The sequence below is a fragment of the Miniopterus schreibersii genome, assembly GCF_964146895.1.
Source record: "Miniopterus schreibersii genome assembly, chromosome: 15".
In the NCBI taxonomy this organism is placed as follows: Eukaryota; Metazoa; Chordata; class Mammalia; order Chiroptera; family Miniopteridae; genus Miniopterus; species Miniopterus schreibersii.
Genome location: NC_138115.1, coordinates 33,041,225 through 33,061,564, shown reverse-complemented (window position 1 = coordinate 33,061,564; position 20,340 = coordinate 33,041,225). Strand labels below are relative to the sequence as shown.

At 35.9% G+C, this 20,340-nt stretch overlaps 1 protein-coding gene across 11 annotated transcripts in view; it reads left to right on the top strand.

Annotated features, from left to right (window-relative positions):
* The window catches only part of ANKRD28 (ankyrin repeat domain 28), a 116,937-nt gene that overhangs the window by 59,658 nt on the left and 36,939 nt on the right, over positions 1-20,340 (top strand). For 6 of the 11 annotated variants that reach the window (XM_081159452.1, XM_081159447.1, XM_081159453.1 and 3 more), the window contains 5 exons: positions 3,850-3,920; positions 9,837-10,037; positions 11,278-11,365; positions 14,363-14,505; positions 17,102-17,314. In XM_081159452.1, coding sequence (XP_081015578.1) covers positions 3,850-3,920; positions 9,837-10,037; positions 11,278-11,365; positions 14,363-14,505; positions 17,102-17,314 — 716 coding nt within the window. Of the gene's footprint in view, positions 1-204; positions 274-3,849; positions 3,921-9,836; positions 10,038-11,277; positions 11,366-14,362; positions 14,506-17,101; positions 17,315-20,340 lie in introns of those variants that run through there. The other 5 variants (XM_081159448.1, XM_081159450.1, XM_081159449.1 and 2 more) reach the window with 2 other exon arrangements.

The window sequence follows — 20,340 nt, the reverse complement described above, 5'->3', positions numbered from 1 at the left end:
GTATGAATTATTAAGTGAAAAGATTTAGTGGGAGGAAGCTAGTTGTCTGGGTTTTCTATGTATCCTAACTGTGGTATCAAATGGATGAGCCTATTTGAGTGACCCTGCTGTTAACCTTCGCTTGCTTGTTTTCTTTTGCTTTTAACATGTCAGAAATCTAATCATATCTACTCTGGAAAGGTGAATCTACATTCAGGTATTTGGTATGGCATAGATTTTGGCTTCAAATCATAAGAGAATGCTCAGTTGATGTACATGGATTTGTGGGAGAAGGTGAGTCTAGTATAGAAAGTATTTTATTTTATACCATTGGGCATAACTATTTTGGATTTGTGTGATGGACTCTTAGCATTTAATAGGTACTATACTATAAGTGTTGGTTCGCAATAGTCATCAATGACATCATCCTCAAATTGCTAGCTTATTGTCTTCAGTTTCTTAGCAGTGCTTTCTCCTACCACAGGGTCTCCCACAAACCTGACGTCAACAGTTGAGATGAGGTTGCTTTTTTTTTTTTTTTTTTCTGTTTTAATGACTAGGAAATAGTAAAGAAATTCACCTTGGCAACTTAAGTTATCCATATAAACCTCAAATATGACGCTCTGCCATGTATATACCATGTGATGATGCCACCAGAGCTATTACATTTGGCTTTATTTCTCTTTATTAGGACTGTTTTGTATTTTAAGTGGATATGATTTCTTCTTTTTTTTTTTCCTGTCTCTGTCTTTAGTGTTAGCCTTTGTGGCTAGTTTTCATTTGTTGGATTAATCTTACTCTGGAAATGTCTTTTCCATTACTGGATAACTTCGTAGTTTGTATATTTTTATTGTGTTGTAGTTTATTTATTTGTGAGTATATTGCTAATTTTGGAGCGCTCTTACCTTTCGGAGAGTTCACATGAGATGAGCTCTGAGAGCCTGGACATCTGAAGCATGCTGCCACGTTTGTTGCTCTTGGCCATTTTTCATTTTATAGCCCACTGCTGCTCTTGTAATACACATTGTTATGTTGTAGTTGTCTGTTAATATGTAAAGCATATACTGATTACCAGTGTGGACATGGAGGGGAGATAATTTGTTCTCTTGGTGCTCTTAGAGATAGCCCAACCATTTGTCATATACTTCACCTTTAATTGCCAAGGAATTAAAACATTGGATTAGTGCATTAGGGAAACACATGATTTAAGAAAAGGTGTCCTTCTTCTGAGAATGATTACGATCATATGTGTAAAATCCTATTGTGCTGATCCTCCTGCAGATAAGTATCTATAGAATCTAAAAAGAGCTAGCCAAATTTTTTAATCTAATTGTCTATCAGTAGCAAGTAACAGTATGCTGTATCTTCGGTAAACCATTAGTGGATTCTTTGTTGTAGTCACTCATATTTTTTGATAAATTAAAAACAGAGAGAGAGAGAAAGACTAATTAATAAGTTTATTACTGTAACTTAAAACGGCAGAATGAAACCAGCAGGGTTTTTTGCTTTGGGCTGCCGAATGTACCATGAAAATTAGATTTTCTTCCTTCAATTATATATCTCATAACTCATAACCAAGGGAAAGACTAACTTACCTTTACCCTCTTCCTACTTACTTCCCAATTTTGTCTTTGCACTTGAAGCCAGATTCTTAGAATGTTTTTATGACCACTCCTTTTACTCTCTCTGAAATAAATTTAATTTTTTGAATAGGTAGTGTTTCTGTTCTGTTTAAAAATATAAAAATACGTATTTTTAAAGGTACACAGTATACAGTGAAGTTGTCTCTTTACTGCAGTCCCCCATCACATTACCCAGTTCTCACTGCACCCCACCACCAATGCAAACACATCGGCCACCACTGTTACTAACGCCTTAGCATTCCTCCAGGGTCTCCTTATACATATAAAGCAGGTATGAATACAGATATGATCTCTTCCTTTTTATGCATAAAAGTAATGAATATTATTCATACAGTTCTCACTTACTGCTTTTTTCACCTTTTCTCTCACATTTATCAGCACACAGACCCTCCTCATTTGTTGTGACAGCCGCATTCCATTTAATTGATACCTTGAGTCAGGCATGCGACCCTTCCCATTGTTGAAGCCCCATAGTCAGGCCTCACTGTTCTTTACCTCTGTCTGCCCAGTGTTTCTTCTGAGTGTCTGTGTCACTACCCTTTCAGCCTTGTGCCAGGACTTGCCCGTTTATTGCGCACATAAATGCAAAATTGTAGAAAGAGGTATAGGGATAGAGAACCATTGACTCAACAAGCAGATAATTGGGAGAATGAAGGAGCCTACCTTCTATTGCTTCTTCACTGTGTTTAGGGCTCCAGCCTTCTCACCTGTAAACATTTCAGATATTTGTGCTATCTACAGTTTACCTCTTACTCAAAACAAATGCCGGCCTGATTGTGGTCAGATGTCTGTGTTTTAACCATCTGGTTCTATACAGACACTAGTATTGGAATGTTTATTACATGAATATACCACTTTCTCTGGTGGTTCCTTTTTTTGCTGACTCCCTTTCTTTTTCCCAAAGCCTAATTGAGCTATTTTGAAAGCTCTCATATTAGCTGTTGATTCTTTCAGTATTCTCACTGTCACTGCCCACAGAGGGTTCAGCTACACAGAATTTCAGCTGCTGCAGTGTTGTACATTTTATACACCTGCATATCATTTCATTTTCTCTAACATTCAGGACTTTTAAATCTACCTCTAATATATCTGCGCTCTTTGTACTAGGTATATTTATTAGATGTTAAACTTTGTGACAAGATGTTAGGAGATCTTAGGTTCAGAAGGATCACACAACTCGTAGGGACCCATAGCTAGTAGTTACTAGAGCTCTACTTAGAGTCTCTGTACTTGATTACCCTTCGGAACCTCACACTCAAACAGAATGTAAACACTAGGAGGTCTGAATTCTAGCCTTGGTTCTGCTGTAGTTGACTCTGACAGTGAGGTGTTCTCTATATCTGTAATTCATCTAGAAAATAAGGTTAGACTAGATGTGTAAAGCTAGTTATGATTTGGGGTATAAACCTAGGATTGCTGATAGTGTAGGACCTGTCGCCAGTTCCTCTATACTCCTAAGAGCCAGGGCTCTTTCTGTTTGGTTGGGACTTAGGTACTAAATCAGTGGATTTTATGGAGACAATAGATTTTTCTCTTCCTCAAATTATGTAATACACTTTTTGTCTTACTAAATGTATTTCCATTCTATTAAGGATAATTTTTGTCTATTGACTTAATGATTTTTAAACAGCTATCAATAGTTGATTTTTAAAAAATTATTACTTCTTTAAACTTTTAGGTATAACCTGGAAATACATGTGGGTTGGTTCATTTCTTTCTCAGTTTTTTCCTTAAGGTTATAGCCATTGTATTCATTTTATACAATAACTTTAAGTATTAATGCATTTGTAATTGTCACTGGAAAACTATTTTGATATAATATTGCTCTATAACATGATATATTCATTAGTAAAGAAATATACTGGCCTACATTTTATGTCTGAGTAATCTTACTCATTTCTGTAAGTGTTTGAGTTCCTAACATATTCTGAAGTGGGGTCTGATTTTTACTTTGGATATGCTCTGTATAAAGGTGACTTTTCTAGCCTATTCATGATCTTTTATTTTTAATAAAAAGAGCTAATTCCTTATTGGATAATTATATCAATTAAAAAGAATAGTTTTCTTTTATAATTTAAGGGTAATTTATTAGCAGAAAGTATTAAAATGAAGTACTACTTTTTCCATTGTTATTTATTCAATTTGGACTATATATAACTATTTCAGGAGATTTACTTAAAATATTTTATGCAAAATATTTCAATTTATTTTTTTCTTCTTGTTGCAGGAGCTAGAGTTAATGCCAAAGACAGCAAATGGTTGACACCTTTACACAGAGCAGTTGCATCTTGTAGTGAGGTATGAAATTTCTCTTAGTAAATATATTGTATATAAAAACATTCAGTAGGCTTGCCTATGAGCCCATATTTAAATTCTTTGTTTTCAAAGAAGGGTAGTCTGAAATAATGGAGAGTAGAAAATGTACTTCATACAGTAGGGAAATCATTTTTCTATCTTAAAAAGTACGTTTTTATTGATTTCAGAAAGAGGGAGAATGAGAGGGAGATAGAAACATCTACAATGAGAGAGAATCATTGATCATGCATGCCTCCTACGCGGATCAAGCCACCAACCTGGGCATGTGCCCTAACTGGGAATGGACCGTGACCTCCTGATTCATAGGTCTATGCTCAACCACTGAGCCACACCGGCCAGACTATTTTTCTATCTTGTAAAACCCTCCTCAGAGCTTTTCTCTACTGGTTCACAGTAGTGCAGTAGACATGCTGTAAAGATTCTGCTGACTGTGATCAAGTAGTTTCAGCAGTGTGTAATGATGATTGAAATATTGCTTAGGTAAACATTGGAATTAGTTACAAAGATTACTTGATCTCATATTTTACCAGCTCTAAATATATAACTTTAAAATATGTTTGGTGTCTTGTGAGGAGGAACAGTACCTGCTTATTTATGACCTTATATACTGTTTGCTCTTTCAGATAACTGACATTTCTGGACAGCATTCTTTTTATATTGTTTCTATCTTCTAGTCTTCATGACATCCCTGTAGGATAGATATTTTGAGGAAACTGTAGTTAATGACTTACCAGAAACCACTCAGCTTTTTTTCTGTCATTTTCTTCCTTTCTAAAATGTATTGGGTGCTTTTCAAAAATTCATTGTACCCAAAGCATCCCTTTTACCTATCTTACGATAGTTGATGCTTATTGAAATTTTTAAAAAATAATTTAAAATATAAAAGTGTGTGATTATATAAATTAATATTAACCCAGTGTTTCTTTAGTTATTAAAATTGTGAGAGACAAGGAAATGTTGCTCCTGCTCCCTCTCCCCATTGTGGGATCAGGGTGGTTCTGGAGAAAGAAAGGAAACTATTGCCTCAGGAGAATGTTTCTCCAGGAAAAACTGGAGGAGCTCATGTCTCTTCATTCTCCTTTTTATTCCCCATTGTGAAGTACGCAGCAACCCAGAACAAGAGTTGTGCACTGAAGAGAAGGAGGGAGGGGAAAGCGAGTGGGAAGGCTTACAAACCCTGCAGTGTGACGGAGGCGGTCATAGCCTCCGAGCTGGGAGAAGGAGGGAGGGTGCAATGGTTACACTTGAGTACACACTGTAACTCAGGTCTGGGTCCATGGTGTGCTGTAGCTGATGATCTGTGGACCTGGGGTTTGGAGAAACTGGCTTCAGATATCACTTGCCACTTTCTAGCTGTGTGATCTTGGGCAAATCTGAGGATTATCATGAAAACTAAATATAGTAACAAATACTTTAATCTCTGAAATTTCATGGTAATATTGTTAAGTTTGTGGTTAGCCCTCTTGTAAGGAAATTTCTTTAAATAAAGGCAGTTAAGGAAGAAATAAACATTATCATTGCAATCTAATAAGGTAGTCATACCTATCCATTTTTGGTATGACTTGGGAATATGACTGTTAAAATTAGTGGAGTTTTGTCAGTTTAAATCATCAGGAAAAAACAGTGTATATTTCCATAGATTGTAAAACAGATCAAAAATTCTTAAAGATTTTCTTTGTTTTATTTGTTTATTTAAATATACCTTTATTGATTTCATAGAGAAGAAAGGAGAGCGAGAGAGAGCTGAAACATCAATGATGAGACAGTCGTCATTGATCGTAATTATTTTATTAATGTTAGAGGAAGGTTGCAGGTTCCACCCAGAGACTTGACTGACTGACTGCTAATTTTTAAAAACTATGTACTTAGCCTGAACTTAAAGGGAAGCTATAGATTTGAAAGCAAGCATCCTAATAAGTTTCTTAAGTCTACTTTTCAGCCTAAAAATTACTGGGCTATGCAGTAATATTACTCTTTTGTAGGATTATGGGAAACAGCTATAAAATGTGACCATTTCATAAAAATAAAACTTCTATAAACCCTGAGGGTCATTTTTCTTTTAAAAAGAAAATTTCATAATTAGCAAAATTGCTTGGAAACCTATTCAAGATTATCAATTTTACCAATGTTGTTTTAATTATTCATATTTCATCCTGAGAGCAAAAGAGAGCTTATACTTACTTCATTTAATGGAAAACATAACCAGAGAGGGGTATGTAAAAGGAAAAACTTGAGGTAACTTTTGTTTCTTGTTTTTGAGAAACCGTGAGAGAAGTGAGTCCTACAGATGATTAGAGTAACTATTTTCTTAATCTCCCCAAGGACATATTTAGCAAACACCATTGTGGGTGCATAGTAGTTAGTTTATTACGTATGGTGACTCCATAGGGCTTAGTTCCCTCACTGAACCTGGGTTGAGACAGACTGCTTCAGGTTAAATATCCCAAGCACGTCAGCTCTCTTTCAGTGACGTCGTTTCTACCCACCTGGTCGTATTGGCTGGCTGCCTCAGCTTGTCTGCACCGCTGATTTGTGACTGTAATTCTTCAAATACAGCATACACTTCAGCTCTCTTTTAGTGTGGAGTGTTCTTCTGAATGAATCGATTTCTGAGTATGAGGGCTTTTATGTCAATGGTTTTGTTTTTTGTCTTTTTTTAAGAAGCCACATCGCACTACTGGATCCCCTGGAGGATATACATTTATTGTTTTTACCTAACTCCAGGAATTACATATTAGTTCTATCAGGGTAACTGAGTTTAAATTATATTATCAGGTGAGATATTAGCAGTCCATTCAAACATTGTGTTTATTTGCAAGTTTGTTTGCTCTTCTTTTTCCTGTGCCTGACTTCACATCAATGGCAAAATTGCATAAAAGGTAGACCCAAGGACAGTTACTGCTATAGAGACTATTCTAGGTTGACCCCAAGCTGTGAATAAATACTCATTGGATATAATGTTTTTCACCTGTTGACATCGCCCCATATTTAATAATCTTATTTAAATTGATGTCATAGGATATTTAACTTGGTGATTGTTGTTTTCTAAGTCAGGGCACACTTTGACAGCATTAGTGAAACCATGTATACCCTTGATTATTCCTACATTACATTCAAAGTGCTTATAATATGCTGGTAATATGATCTAGAAATTTAACTGGTCTGTGACATCAGGCACACTGGTTTGTAATTTCCAGAAATTCACCTGTTTTGTTTTGTTTTATATCTCCAGTCTTTAGAGATTTCTTTAATTTTCTCCGAATTTTTGAAGATCACTGCTACTGTGATCTGGCATGTATTATTCCAGGTACTAAATGGTGCTATATTAGTTAGCGTAAGTTGCCATAACAAAAATAAGAGTAGGTGTCTTAAACAACAGAAATTTATTTTCTCAGTCTGGAGACTAGAAGTCCGAGATCAAGGTCCAGCAGGATCAGTTTCCTGTGAGGGCTCTCTTCCTGGTTTGCAAACTGCCACCTTTTCCCTGTGTCATCAGGTGGTGAAGAAAGATGTGGGCAGAGAAACCTCTTGTGCGCTCCCCCCCACCCCCTCTCTCTGCCACCAGTCCTATCATATTAACGTCCTTCCCTTATGATCTCATTTAATTTTAATTACCTCCTAAAGATCCTGTCTCCAAATATAGCCACATTGGGGGTTAATGTTTCAACATATGAATTGTGGGGTGACACATTCAGTACAAAGCAGTGGGCCCAGGGTTCAGACTGACCTGTCTTGATTCTAGAGTCTTAGTCACTGTGTTTACAGCGTTCCTTAGGTGCCGTTTCCTACCCTTACCTACCATAAACTGGATTTATTCTTGCTCTTCAGTGAAACAAAATAATAGTTTTGATTCCCCAGACTTCTCAGAAACTTTAATATGCGCATTATGAATTCCAGAGTGGGCATGAATAAGGCAATCTACAGTATGCTGTATTTGCCCAATCTATTCAATTATAAGTTCTTCATTTTGTTTTTAATTGTGTTTTTCATACATATTTAACGTACCTACTGACACTTCCCATACAGAGTTAGTTTTGTTCCACAAGTTACAATATACGCTTCTTAAGGCTGAGGATGGGGAATCCTGGTACTGTTTGTACCTAGTTCTGTGTAATTTTCAGACTAACACAGAGACTGTGTATTCTGTGTATTCTTTTCTCCTACTCCCTTTTTTAAAAATTTATCTTTATTGTTGAAATTATTACAGATGGCCCCTTTTTTCCTCCCCATTGACCCCTCCACTCCGCATCTGCACCACCCCTGGGCCTGCCCCCATACTATATTGTCTTCTCCTATTCCTTTTTTAAATTGAAGTATGATTTACAGTAAGATGCACATATTTTAAGTGTGTAGTCTTGAATTTTGGCAAATGCATACACCCATGTAACCTTTCCCCCAGATCAAGATAGAAAAGATTTCCATCACTCCAGCAACTTCCCTCATGTCCCTTTTTAGTAAGTCCTCCCATCCCCAGAAGCAACCCATGTTCTGATTTCTCTCACCATAGAGTAACTTTGCCTGTTCTAGAACTTTACAGAAATGGAATTTTATAGTATGTGCTCTGGTGTCTTGACTTTTGTTCAACATAACATTTTTTAAATTCATTCAAATTATTGCGTATATTAATAGTTCATTCCCTTTATTGATGAGTAGTATTTCATTATATGAAAATATAACAGTTTTGTTATCTATTTTCTTATTGATGGATATTTGCATTTCTGGTTTTTGGCTAATGAATAAGGCTACTATAAACATTCTTACATGGTCTTTTGAAATTTCTCTTGGGTCAATAACTGGAATGGAATTGTGGGATCATAGGGTAGGTCTTCATGTATCTTTGATTAGCTGGCTGACTTCCTTAGCATGTTGATTGATTACTGGGCATCTATTCAGTCTTTTGCCAGCCCTGTTAAATACTTGTGCTGTTTCCTGTATTTCAAACAGTTCTGGTTACTTTTTATTTCAAAGGCTTAAAAAGCTGCATATGAGTCACAGATACTAGGATTTTGTTTAGTCTTCCTTGCTACTTTGCATATTTGTCATTATTTTACAATTTGAACACTTTCGTATACATTAGTGTTTTTTTGCAATATAGCAGACTTAAGACAAATGGTAAGACAGGTGGTATATTCCCTCTTTAAAGATAAGAAAACTGAGTGTCACTCTTTTCAGACTTGAGATGCTTCTGTTCTGGTCCTTTTCATTTCTTAAGTAGTTTGTCATCTTCCAAAGATAGGATTATCACTGTAAGGAGAAAATTATTATTTAGTTCTGATTATATTGCTTAATGTTGGCGGCATACTGAATTCCTTAGGATTGTACCATGAGATGTGTTGTGAAGTTTTCCTTATGCTTCTGGGAGACACATCCCTTTGGACAGTAAACTTTTAAATTGCTTTGTCAGCCACCAACTTTCCTACAAGGTAGTATCACAGCAGAGAGTTTGTGTCATCCCCCCCCCCCATGAACTAGATCCTAATGATCTTTTATTTTGCAAAATATAGCATGTGTAATACTTTGGGACATGATATGATTTAAATTTATATATATTTAATGGCAGAGCAATAAATCTTCTTAAAACTGTTGAAAGTATAAATTAATTTTATCTCACCATCTAAAAAAAACAAGAGATATGATGATTGTTTTTGAAGAATATTTGTTAATAGTTCTTCTTGAATGTTTTGATACTGTTACGCCTTTAATGGAGGAAAGAAAGGGAGGGTGTTTTGTCTTGATCCGTCTCGTATGGCTCTGAGGTACATGCCTTTAGGTAAAAATAGTTTGGTTGGGGGTGCATTTCTACTTGTTTACTCAGGAAATTTTATTTCTCTCATATATAAAATTTCTAAAACTGTTCACTCATTTGTCTTTTATAACTTTTATCTTCATGTGTTTTAGGAAGCAGTTCAGGTACTTTTGAAGCATTCTGCAGATGTTAATGCTCGAGACAAAAATTGGCAAACCCCTTTACACATAGCTGCTGCTAATAAAGCCGTAAAGTGCGCTGAAGCTTTGGTACCTCTTCTGAGTAATGTGAACGTGTCTGATCGAGCAGGGAGGACTGCATTACATCATGCAGCTTTCAGTGGACATGGTGAGGTAGGTGGTATTCAAGTAGATGGTGTTTCTTTCTCCCTACGTGCTCCCACTCCATCACCCCAACTATTTAATGAACTTGCCTTTTTAGCCATTCATTAGTTCATGATAAAATCAAGCAAAAATATTTATCTTGCTAATTTAGCCTAATTTTCATCAGATATAGCCCATGCACTTGCTTGATTTTCATAGCCAACCTGGGGAGACAAAGGAGAATGCTGCCAACTACAACACAGTGTGAAAACTCTGTTCTGTCATTGGAAGAATAATCTAGGAAGACAAAGTAGTTCATTGTGCTCCCAGAAATAAAGTAGCAAAGGAGGGTGAAGCTTAGAAGACATTTTCTTAGTTTATTATCAACATTTAGTCAAGAATTCTTTGGGGACAGACCATCAAAAGAAAACAATTTAAGAAAATAAGTATTTAATTATCTTACACAACAAGCATTATCTAATTTGAGGTGTCATAGCAAAGAGTAGGGGTTATGTGTACATAGAAGACACAGAAAAGAATGAAACACAGAATTAAAATAACCTTTGAGGCCAGCTTGTCCAGTTCTTCATTTTTATTGTAGCTACAGAAACTAAAAGAGATAAAGTGACATTCCCAAGATTCTCTGGCTGAGAGCTAATGGCTGCAGTATTATTTTTACTATTCTTCTCTGCCTTTGCAACAAAGGATTCTTGCCTCTCTGCAGTTAAGATCACAAGATGCATCCCTCTTAGGAATCTGGACTGCCCTTTGCGTTGGGTAAACTATTGAAAATATGGTTAGATGTAATAGAAATATTATCCTTGGTACATTATGATGTAAGTAGGCTGCGCAGCAACCTTTAGGACTAATCATGTTATAGACACCACACTTGTGTTTGAATTAAATTTAAGACACTTCTGGAATGAGAATGTGCTTTAATAACACTTTGGGCTATAAAAAAAGGAGTAAAACCTGTTTTTAAGTATTTTATCTTTAGACTCCAGATTTATACTTAGTTGTTCATAAAATACCAGGATACAGAGTGGCATCTTTAAAATATATTGATTCCTAACACCCACAATGGGCCCTTTTTCATATTTTATCCTGTCATTTATTGAATTATATTAAAGGATCTTCAGCAGTTAGTATAGTTCTTTTATATAAATGCAGAAAATTCAGTGCCAGAGAGAGTGAGATGAGTATTCATCAAGGGATAGTCCTGAACAGTTGTACGTCTGAATTTTGATAACCATGTTTATTATAATTCCAGATGGTCAAGCTACTCCTGTCTAGAGGTGCCAATATTAATGCTTTTGACAAGAAAGATAGACGTGCTATCCATTGGGCAGCTTATATGGGTATGTACATTTTACATTTATATTTTTTACATTATGTATTCAGGAAAAGTTGTGCATTTTAGTTCTTGCACTTGGTGTTACGTCTGTCACTTAGGACAGTGAGAAGTCACACCACATCTGAGTTTGCTGCCCTAGTGGAACCAACCTGGTAGTGGGGAGGTTTGTCAGGACAGGAGGGCATGGGTACAGTTCTCCTAAAAGTTGTTTGAAATTAATTATGTTTACCTTCAAAAGGAGAAACATTGTAGGCATAAGCTTGGGATACATCATTTAGGTTAGGGTTTACTAAAAGCCTATTCTCCTACCCACCCTTGTTTTTATGGGAATATTAAGGTAAAAGTTATGAAGATGCATTAGGAAGCCTGTTATTTTGGGCCAAGCACTGGGTCAAATAGGCACCAACAGTAAGAAACTGAAGGTTAACAGTATAGGCTTTTCACAGAAAGAAACTCAGGCTTATGGTATAGGCTTTCCTGCTATAACATGATATATGTGTTTTTGGAAAAATCTTAGGATTTGCAAAATTGCACACTAAAACTAACAGAGCTCATGGGGAAATAGTCCTGGTGCAGACCACCCAAAACCTATGCAATTTTGTGACCAAAGTAATAACAAAAACATTAATTAGTTCTTGAGGTAACTTGGACAGGCAGGGAGGAAGCAGATCACCTTACCTCAGGGTACTTTAAAATGCACAAAAAGAGCACAGTAAAAATGCTGTCTTATAGGTGAAAGTAAATCTCTAGCGTGGAGGAAGTACAACCTTGCAAGTCCTACAAGACTAGGGTTGTGCCTCTGGGAGGAAGCCGTGGATACAAGCGTTCCTTTTTCAAGTTTCTTGAAATAGAATTGAAAGAACTCCTCCCTTTGCAGCCATGGATCTCAGAGTTTTTTCTCTTCCTAGCAAAGGGTGTCTGTCATTCTGCTTCCGCTATTCTGGCTCCTCTGGCTTAGTAAAAATCATATGTGGACTGACATATCTTCTGTATAATACTGGTATTCCCTGATTTACCACTCACATACCTGACATCTAGCTGACCACCTTTCTTACAGGCATAGCTTAGCCTCATTACTCCCTGCTCTAGGTTTTGTCTTTTTCTGTATCTCATTTAAAAGTAAAAGATTAAAGGAAGATTCAGTGGAAGATTATTAATTTTAAAGACTGTAAAATTTTAAAATAGGAAAATATAAGAAAACAAATTAACTTAAACCAGTTATTAATAACCCCAAGGTCTAGGAAAAATCTTTTGCCCATAGTAGAAATAACCAAAAGCAGTAGAATCCATCTGGAATTGCAGGTCTGGCTGTTAGGGTCGGTGTAAAGGAAGATAGAAAATGAAGGCTAATATCACCATCAGCCGGTCCCTATTTTAAAAGCCAAAAGCTGAAGATCTTGGTCTCTTGGTGTTCTCATAGCAAAGATTTATGCCTCTAGTTATGTAATGGGCAATTCTTCTGTTCATTGAAGGGTTACATCCAGAAGCAAGTCTCCTATGTCTAATACTTAATCTATAAATAAACACTTTAAAAACAAAAAGGACATGAAATGTAAATGAAAAGTTAACAAAAAGGAAATGAAATGTACAGTAAAAAATGAAAATTTAATAATAAGCAGCAAAAAAACACGGAAATATTCACAACACAATTTCCTGAGATGTTAACAACATGAGGTTTAGGGATAAAATGATTCATGCTCGCACATTCTCTCCTTTGTTACCTGAGAGACATGTGACTGATCATACAGGTATCGGTATGAAAGGGTTGTCGGGTTAAGAAGTGGATTGTTAGAGATGGGAGACAGTTGAGAGCCAAGGTTTGACTATATATTTAGGGAGCAATTACAAAGTTAGTTAAATAATGATTAAGGTTTAAGAAACGTCACAATATATTATACGCTTATTAGAGAGTATTTACAGATACATGGTGCTTTTGGCTTCTAGGGCTGAGAGATAGTTGGTCAGGGAAGGTGGGAACTGACATGGGCTTTCAAGGATTAGTAGTAGCAGCGATTGAAAAGAGACATCCAAGCAGAACATCCCACATTAATGAAGGAATCCCATGAACAGCACAGAGGTGGGAAGGAAGGATAATGGAAGGAGGAAAAGGCACTGTATAATCTAATATGATAAAATGCAAGAAGGTACAAAAGAATAATGGTTCTCCCACCTTCCAGATGCATGTTCCCCTTCCTGGCCATGTGCGGTTGGGTGGGGCTGAGACTAGTTCTGACTAATGAGTTGAAAGCAGCATCACCTCTGAGACTCTGAAGTCTGTTGCCCCTTCTGGCACAGTGACCGCATTCAAAATGATGTCAACTACGTAAACCTGGGTTCTTAAATGACTGAGCAGAGCCTTCTTGCCAAGCTCTTACAGTGCTAATGAGAAATAAAACACTAATTATTTAAGCCACCGAGATTTGGGAGTTAATGGTTAACCACAGTACGTATAATCTAGCCTATTTTGATTGATAACAGGTGAGTGACAAACCAAGTTGGTTAAGGACATCAGGTGGAAATACTAGAGGAAAAAGCTATTGTTAGCTGCATGTTCTAAAGACCTAACATTCTTTTTTTTTTTTTTAATATAGCTTTATTGATTTCAGAGAGAGGGGGGGAGAGAGATAGAAACATCATTGATTGGCTGCCTCCTGCACACCCCCTACTAGGGGTAGAGCCCACAATCCTGCATGTGCCTTGACCTGGAATTGAACCGCGATCTCCTGGATCCTAGGTCAGTGCTCAACCACTGAGCCACGCCCAGTCGGGCAAGACCTAACTTTCTTAAGAAAACAACTTCAAGTCACTCCCAGATTTCCAAGTAGAAGATTCCACTAAGGCAGAGAAACATTAATGTCTTACATTAGACAAAAATTAACTTCAGAACTTGGAAAGGTATTAAAAACAACCTTGAAAACAACAAGGTCTAGGCAAAAGGAGAATTATAGAATATTTTCCATATGCTCATCTATTTATTTTTTCTTCATAAACACATTTTCAGGTCACATTGAAGTAGTGAAATTACTTGTGGCACATGGAGCTGAAGTGACGTGCAAGGATAAGAAGTCTTATACCCCTCTTCATGCTGCAGCCTCTAGTGGAATGATCAGCGTAGTCAAGTACCTTCTAGACCTTGGCGTTGATGTAAGTATATAGACTAAGCAGTATAAAAGAATGGATTATTTTATATGCTTGTGACTTTATTGTTGGTGGACATTATTTCATATTTAAAAGATTTTTCATACAGTAATGTATATGTCTTTAACTCAGATATTTATAGTCTTTTACATAATATAGTGCACTGATAGCCGATGAAGACATGTAATTAGCCAAAGTATATTAATGGGTAAAATACATTTCAAAGGTGAATGTTTGAGTGACAGAAGTTTTACTTCTCCATCATATTCTAGACCCTGTAGCTCGGTTTCAGCTGTGGAACCAGCATATCAGACACATGTGGGTTATTTTTTCTAAGTGGCTAGGTTATGGTTATTCTTACTTGACCACTTTGTGTTATATTCCCTTTAAATGACTGTAGCAGTTCACATTACAGGATATTGGCAAGAGCTAGGCAGGAAAACTAGAGACTCTTGCCCATCAACCATAAATGTTTGGTTAGGAAGGGTTGCTGCTTTATCTGAATATATCTGATTCCAGAATTGAGATAGCTAAGAATACTCATAGCTTTCACAGGCTATCTTGTAAGCATGTGTGCTTTTTACCCAAGACCATGTTTACTCTTATTTTAAGTACAATTCTGACAAACTCATCTTGTTCTTCAAAACACAGATTTTAAAAGCAGATATGAAGGAGAGAGAGTAAGGCTCTGCTAGAAGGAAGCAGTTTAGATCAAGAAAGAGATAGGTAGGTGGTAGTTTGATTGGAATACATGACAGGACTGTAGAGTTGAATAGACCTTAATTTAAGAACTGATGTGTAGCACTTTGCCTAAAGCAAGCAAGTAATTACTAAAGTGTGGGGACCTTGAAACGTTGCAAAAATCTAAACGTATTTTTAGACATCTCAGCTCATCACTTCCAATAGCTCCGTTTCAGTGGTAACTGCTTTAAAAGATCCCTGATCTAGATAAATGAGACACCTTGTTTCTCATCTCTGTTTCAAGTTCCTTTCTGGTGCAGTTTTTAAAACTTATTTTGTTGACAGTAAAATAACATTTGAAGACACTTTGAAATAAGTGGTTAGACTTAGAGCCTTTTAGTGACGTCTGGCCTCCAGTTGCATGATTTATTGGTTTCCTATAGCTGCCATCACAAATTACCATAAAGTAGGTGACTTTTAAAACAGATTTGATCTTAGAGTTCTGGAAGCTTTCAGGGAGAATGTATTCCATGTGTCCCATCTTTTGGTGATGAAATCTTGGTACTTTGACTAAAGTCACGTTACTTTTTCACTTCCCCCAATTTCTGTTACCAGGTTGGAGCCAACTACAAAGTTTGAGGGCACAGTCTCTATACAAGACTGCGTTTACTTCTGACCAACTACAAATTTGGGGGTTTCATAATTCAATAGAATTGCTCAAAAAGCTCACTGAAAGCTCTTATACTCACAGTTATGGTTAATTACACAGCAAAGATACAAATTAAGATCAGCTGAAGGAAGAGACACATAGGACAGAGTTCAGGAGTACTCTAAACACACAGCTTCATTGGCCCCTCTCCGTGGAGTTAGGACTCCTTATTCCCCCAGCATCATTGTATGACAATATGCACATAGAATCGCCACCCAGGAAGACTCACCTCAGCTTTGTTTTCAGTGTTTTTATTACGTAGACATGATTGATTTATCAGTTGCCCATCAGTCTCCAAGTCTACTGATACCAAGGAACCCAAAGTCCCAACACTAAATCACTCGGTTGGTTTATATGATGTGGTCACCCCCTAGCCTAACACTCATTCACTGTAGCCAGTCGTATTTTAAGATCCAGTGTAGCCAGCTCCCTCCCTAAACAAGGACACTCCTATTAGATATGCTGTATATTACCTCCCAGAAGACAAGGTCAAAGGCCACACATTTCTTTGGGCAAAGGTCAAATCCTTTACTACATAAAGTCATGTAGACTTTCACCCATTTTATTTATTAGAAAAAGAAAAACTTGAGTAGCATGAATTATTTCTCAGTATTGAGCATATTCTTTTGAGCACATTCATTTGGTAAAATGTCAACATGTAAGGCTGGAAAATATCTAGAGCCCAAGTTTGTTGCAAAAATATATTCATTAAATAGAAAAAAAGCCACTCCTTTTGGTAAATTCCTGGCCTCTACTACATTACCAACTTGAATCTTTTGTCACTACATGCGGAAAGGCTGAGAATGTGCATGTTATTCAATATTTCAGAATTTTCAGTTTGTGTTCATTTTTTCATCATCCAGAGTTAATTCTCTAAATGTCCCTTACCTAGAAGGCTTTTAGAAATACATTATTTTAGTTTATATTTTCCTAAAATATCTGTCTTGGAATTATTCAGCTTTGTCCTGAAGTAAACATCGTACATGTGAATTATATTCCTTGAGAGTATAAAATTCGTTTGATACCAAAATGCTATTTTTTAATGTTCATTATTTTAAAAGGACTTTAGAATTGTAAGCCTGTCTGTGTATTTATCTCTGTCTGTTTCTCACTTTAATAATTTGATTGCAATCACAACACTGCTAAAATAACTCACAACAGTGGTAATTAGCAACACTACTTTAACACTGACATTCTTTTTTCTCCCAATAGATGAATGAACCAAATGCCTATGGAAATACACCTCTTCATGTAGCCTGCTATAATGGACAAGATGTTGTAGTAAATGAACTTATAGACAGTGGTGCTAATGTAAATCAAAAGAATGAGAAAGGATTTACTCCTTTGCACTTTGCTGCTGCGTCAACACATGGAGCACTATGTTTAGAGCTTCTAGTAGGCAATGGGGCTGATGTCAATATGAAGGTATGAAATAAAATCAGAATCCATACTATAGTATTTAGGAGTTCACTATTTAAAACAATATCAGCAACAAATATCATTCCTCAACAAAAAGTAACCAATTACTGATACAAGAACATAGATGAATCTTTAAAGTACTATGCTAAGTGAAGCCTTACACAAGAATATATACACTATTTCCATTTCTATAAGGTCTAGAACAGACAAAATTCCATTTATATGGGGTTCCAGATTCTATAGTTGAAAAAAACAAACAGAACAGTCGTTGCCTCTGAGAAGAGAGATTGATAAAGAGAGGCATGAAGTGGTGCATGTAAAATTTCCCTTAGAAGGTAACCAAACAAATGTTGAGTCCTAGTCAATTCTATGTATACCAAAGTGTTTAAAGATAATATGTAGTGATATCTGCAACTAACTTTGAAAAGCATCAATAGTTGGGTGATGATGGATGGATGGATGGATGGATGGATGGATGGATGGATGGATGGATGGATGGATGGAGAGATTGCTATGTGATAATGCACATATAGTAAATGTTAGAATCTCAGTGGTATGTGTATGGGTGTTTGCTGTAATACTCTTCAGCTTTTCTGTTTTGAAATTTTTCACAATGTTAGAAAAATTAAAGATCATTACTAATGTGTTACATATAAGGAATAGTTGCTTTTTGGGATTTTGTTCACAATCACTTTCAGAAGTGAGCATTTGAATTTTAGAAATATGTGAAAATTCTGGAGCCAAAATAAATGTATGTTTACTGTATAAGTCTATGAAAAAGCATATGCAACCACGATGTTGATCATCACTACTTTATAATGTATAATCATTATTTTAGATTTTCCAAGATGCTTTCACTGATTGCTTCTGCATTTGAGTACTTTCCAAATCATATCTTGTGGTATGGAGGGGGGAAACCACAAACAAAATCGAACCATTTATGATGAGTAAAAACATTTAGCTTAAAATGTGATTTTAGAGCTTTAAATACCTAAGATTTTAGCTCCTTTTACAGATATGATGAGCCAGTATCTTTCAGACTGGTAGAGAAAGGAGTCTATTCTCTTACCTCTCTAACTTTAGAGATGCCTTAATGACCACTGACCCTCTCTGACAGCTGTAGCAGCAGCAAGTCTATCTATAATTAGGCCATTGCTCTAAATTGCCCACTCCCAGCTAAAGGACAAAACTTAAACATATCACACCCAAGGAAGGGAAGGGCATGCTTATAGTTAAAATGCCTCTTTTAAGAATATATATTGAAAGCTTTCAGTTCTCCATCAAATCACCTATTAATAGTTTAATTACAAAAAATTTACTCATAATAAGTTTGAACTGCTTATTTTGATTTGAAGAATTCCTGCTGTTTGGATAGTCAGGACCCAGAAAAATGTCTTGGGGGGGTGTGGAATTTGTAACTTGTTTCCTCAAAGGCCTAGTAATATTTTTTAAATGAAGATTATTAGGCTATTTCACAAATAAAAATTTTGAAATTATATTAACATTCCTTAAAAGAAAAGATCACCAGTAAATCTTTTTAGTCTCTGTGAGACCCATTTTTATAGTGGCTGTAGCTAAAATCATCTTGTGTTTTAAATATTACTTATCATGGAATAAGGGAGACTGACTTATATCATTAGCTATTATACATTTTTTAGTTTATATAGTGCTGTCCAACAAGGGTAAAAATTAGACTTTATTTTATACAGTGCCATTTATACATGAATATTTAATATAATTTGATGATAATGAATCAGTTGATTCATGTCAGTGCTTACATAGCTGACTCCTGTACCTGTGATTATTTTTAAGTCTATATTTTCTTCTGAAATGTAGAAATGAGAATCAGTCCTACAAGAGGCTCACAATAGTTACAATGCTCAGACCAGAGGTCCTATCTGAAGTCGCCTCCTTAATGATTTAGAAAATTCATTGGTGGATTTTACACGACAAAGGGATTTTGTAACAAAACAATTAAGATGTGGTAGTTAAGAATATTTGAAGGCAACAGTCTATGATGTTGGTTTAAAAATAGATTTCATAAAAGTTGCTTTAATCTCACCTAAGAATGTATGACATCCCATTTATATGCAGTTGTCCAGTTATCTTACTGCCAAGTTCTATTGGAACATACTTTTCCTTGTTTTAATGACTTCTAAGGTACCTTTGAACTCTGAAATTATATAAAAATTGTTGATAGTTGTGAGTTTTCCACCAATAAGAATGTCCAGTAAGTTCTCACTAAATGTGATCAATAGATTCTGTGACTTTAAGCAAAATGCCATATAACAAAACTAGTTTTACCTTAGACCAATTGACTTAAACAAAATTTCCTACATCATCTCATCAACATTTTGAATCATTATTTGAGGACCTGCTGCTGCTGTATGTTCATTCAAGAATATATCTTCATTCCTAATCTGTGTTTCCTATATTTGTCAGTCATTGCTTATCAAATTGTTGCTTAACTAAGGAGCTAAGGCATTGACACTTGCCCTCTATATTTGCTAACCTGCCTGTTTTCCTTATCAAATTCTCTCTCTCCTCGCTTCATCTCCTCCTCCTACCCCTCTCCATTTTGACATTTCTCTCCTTATGTTGTGGATGACTAGAAATTGGAATATTATTCAGTTTATACGTTTTGTAATTGGTTGTTTCACAAAGCACTACTTAGAGGGAAAAGGAATGGAGTGTAAAGCGATGCACTGGTTTTTTATGACCTTGGTCTGGTTTTATGACCAAGGTTTGGTTTTTATGACCTTGCTTAACGTGGGCCCCACTGTTTGCGTCACTTCAATACACACTTCCCATTCCACCCTATTCTTCTTTAAGAATAAATTGGGTCAGATAAACAAAATATCCCAAATACTTTATTTAAAATTTAAACCAAAAAGTGCTGTGATATGTGTAGCTTGTTGTTGTAGCTGCTGTTTTTGATCACCTGTGAAACCAACTCTTGGAATTTTGGTGGATCTGTTAAATTTTTGGTTTAAAACTCCTAATTAGATTCTAAAATGAGTTAAGGTGACTTA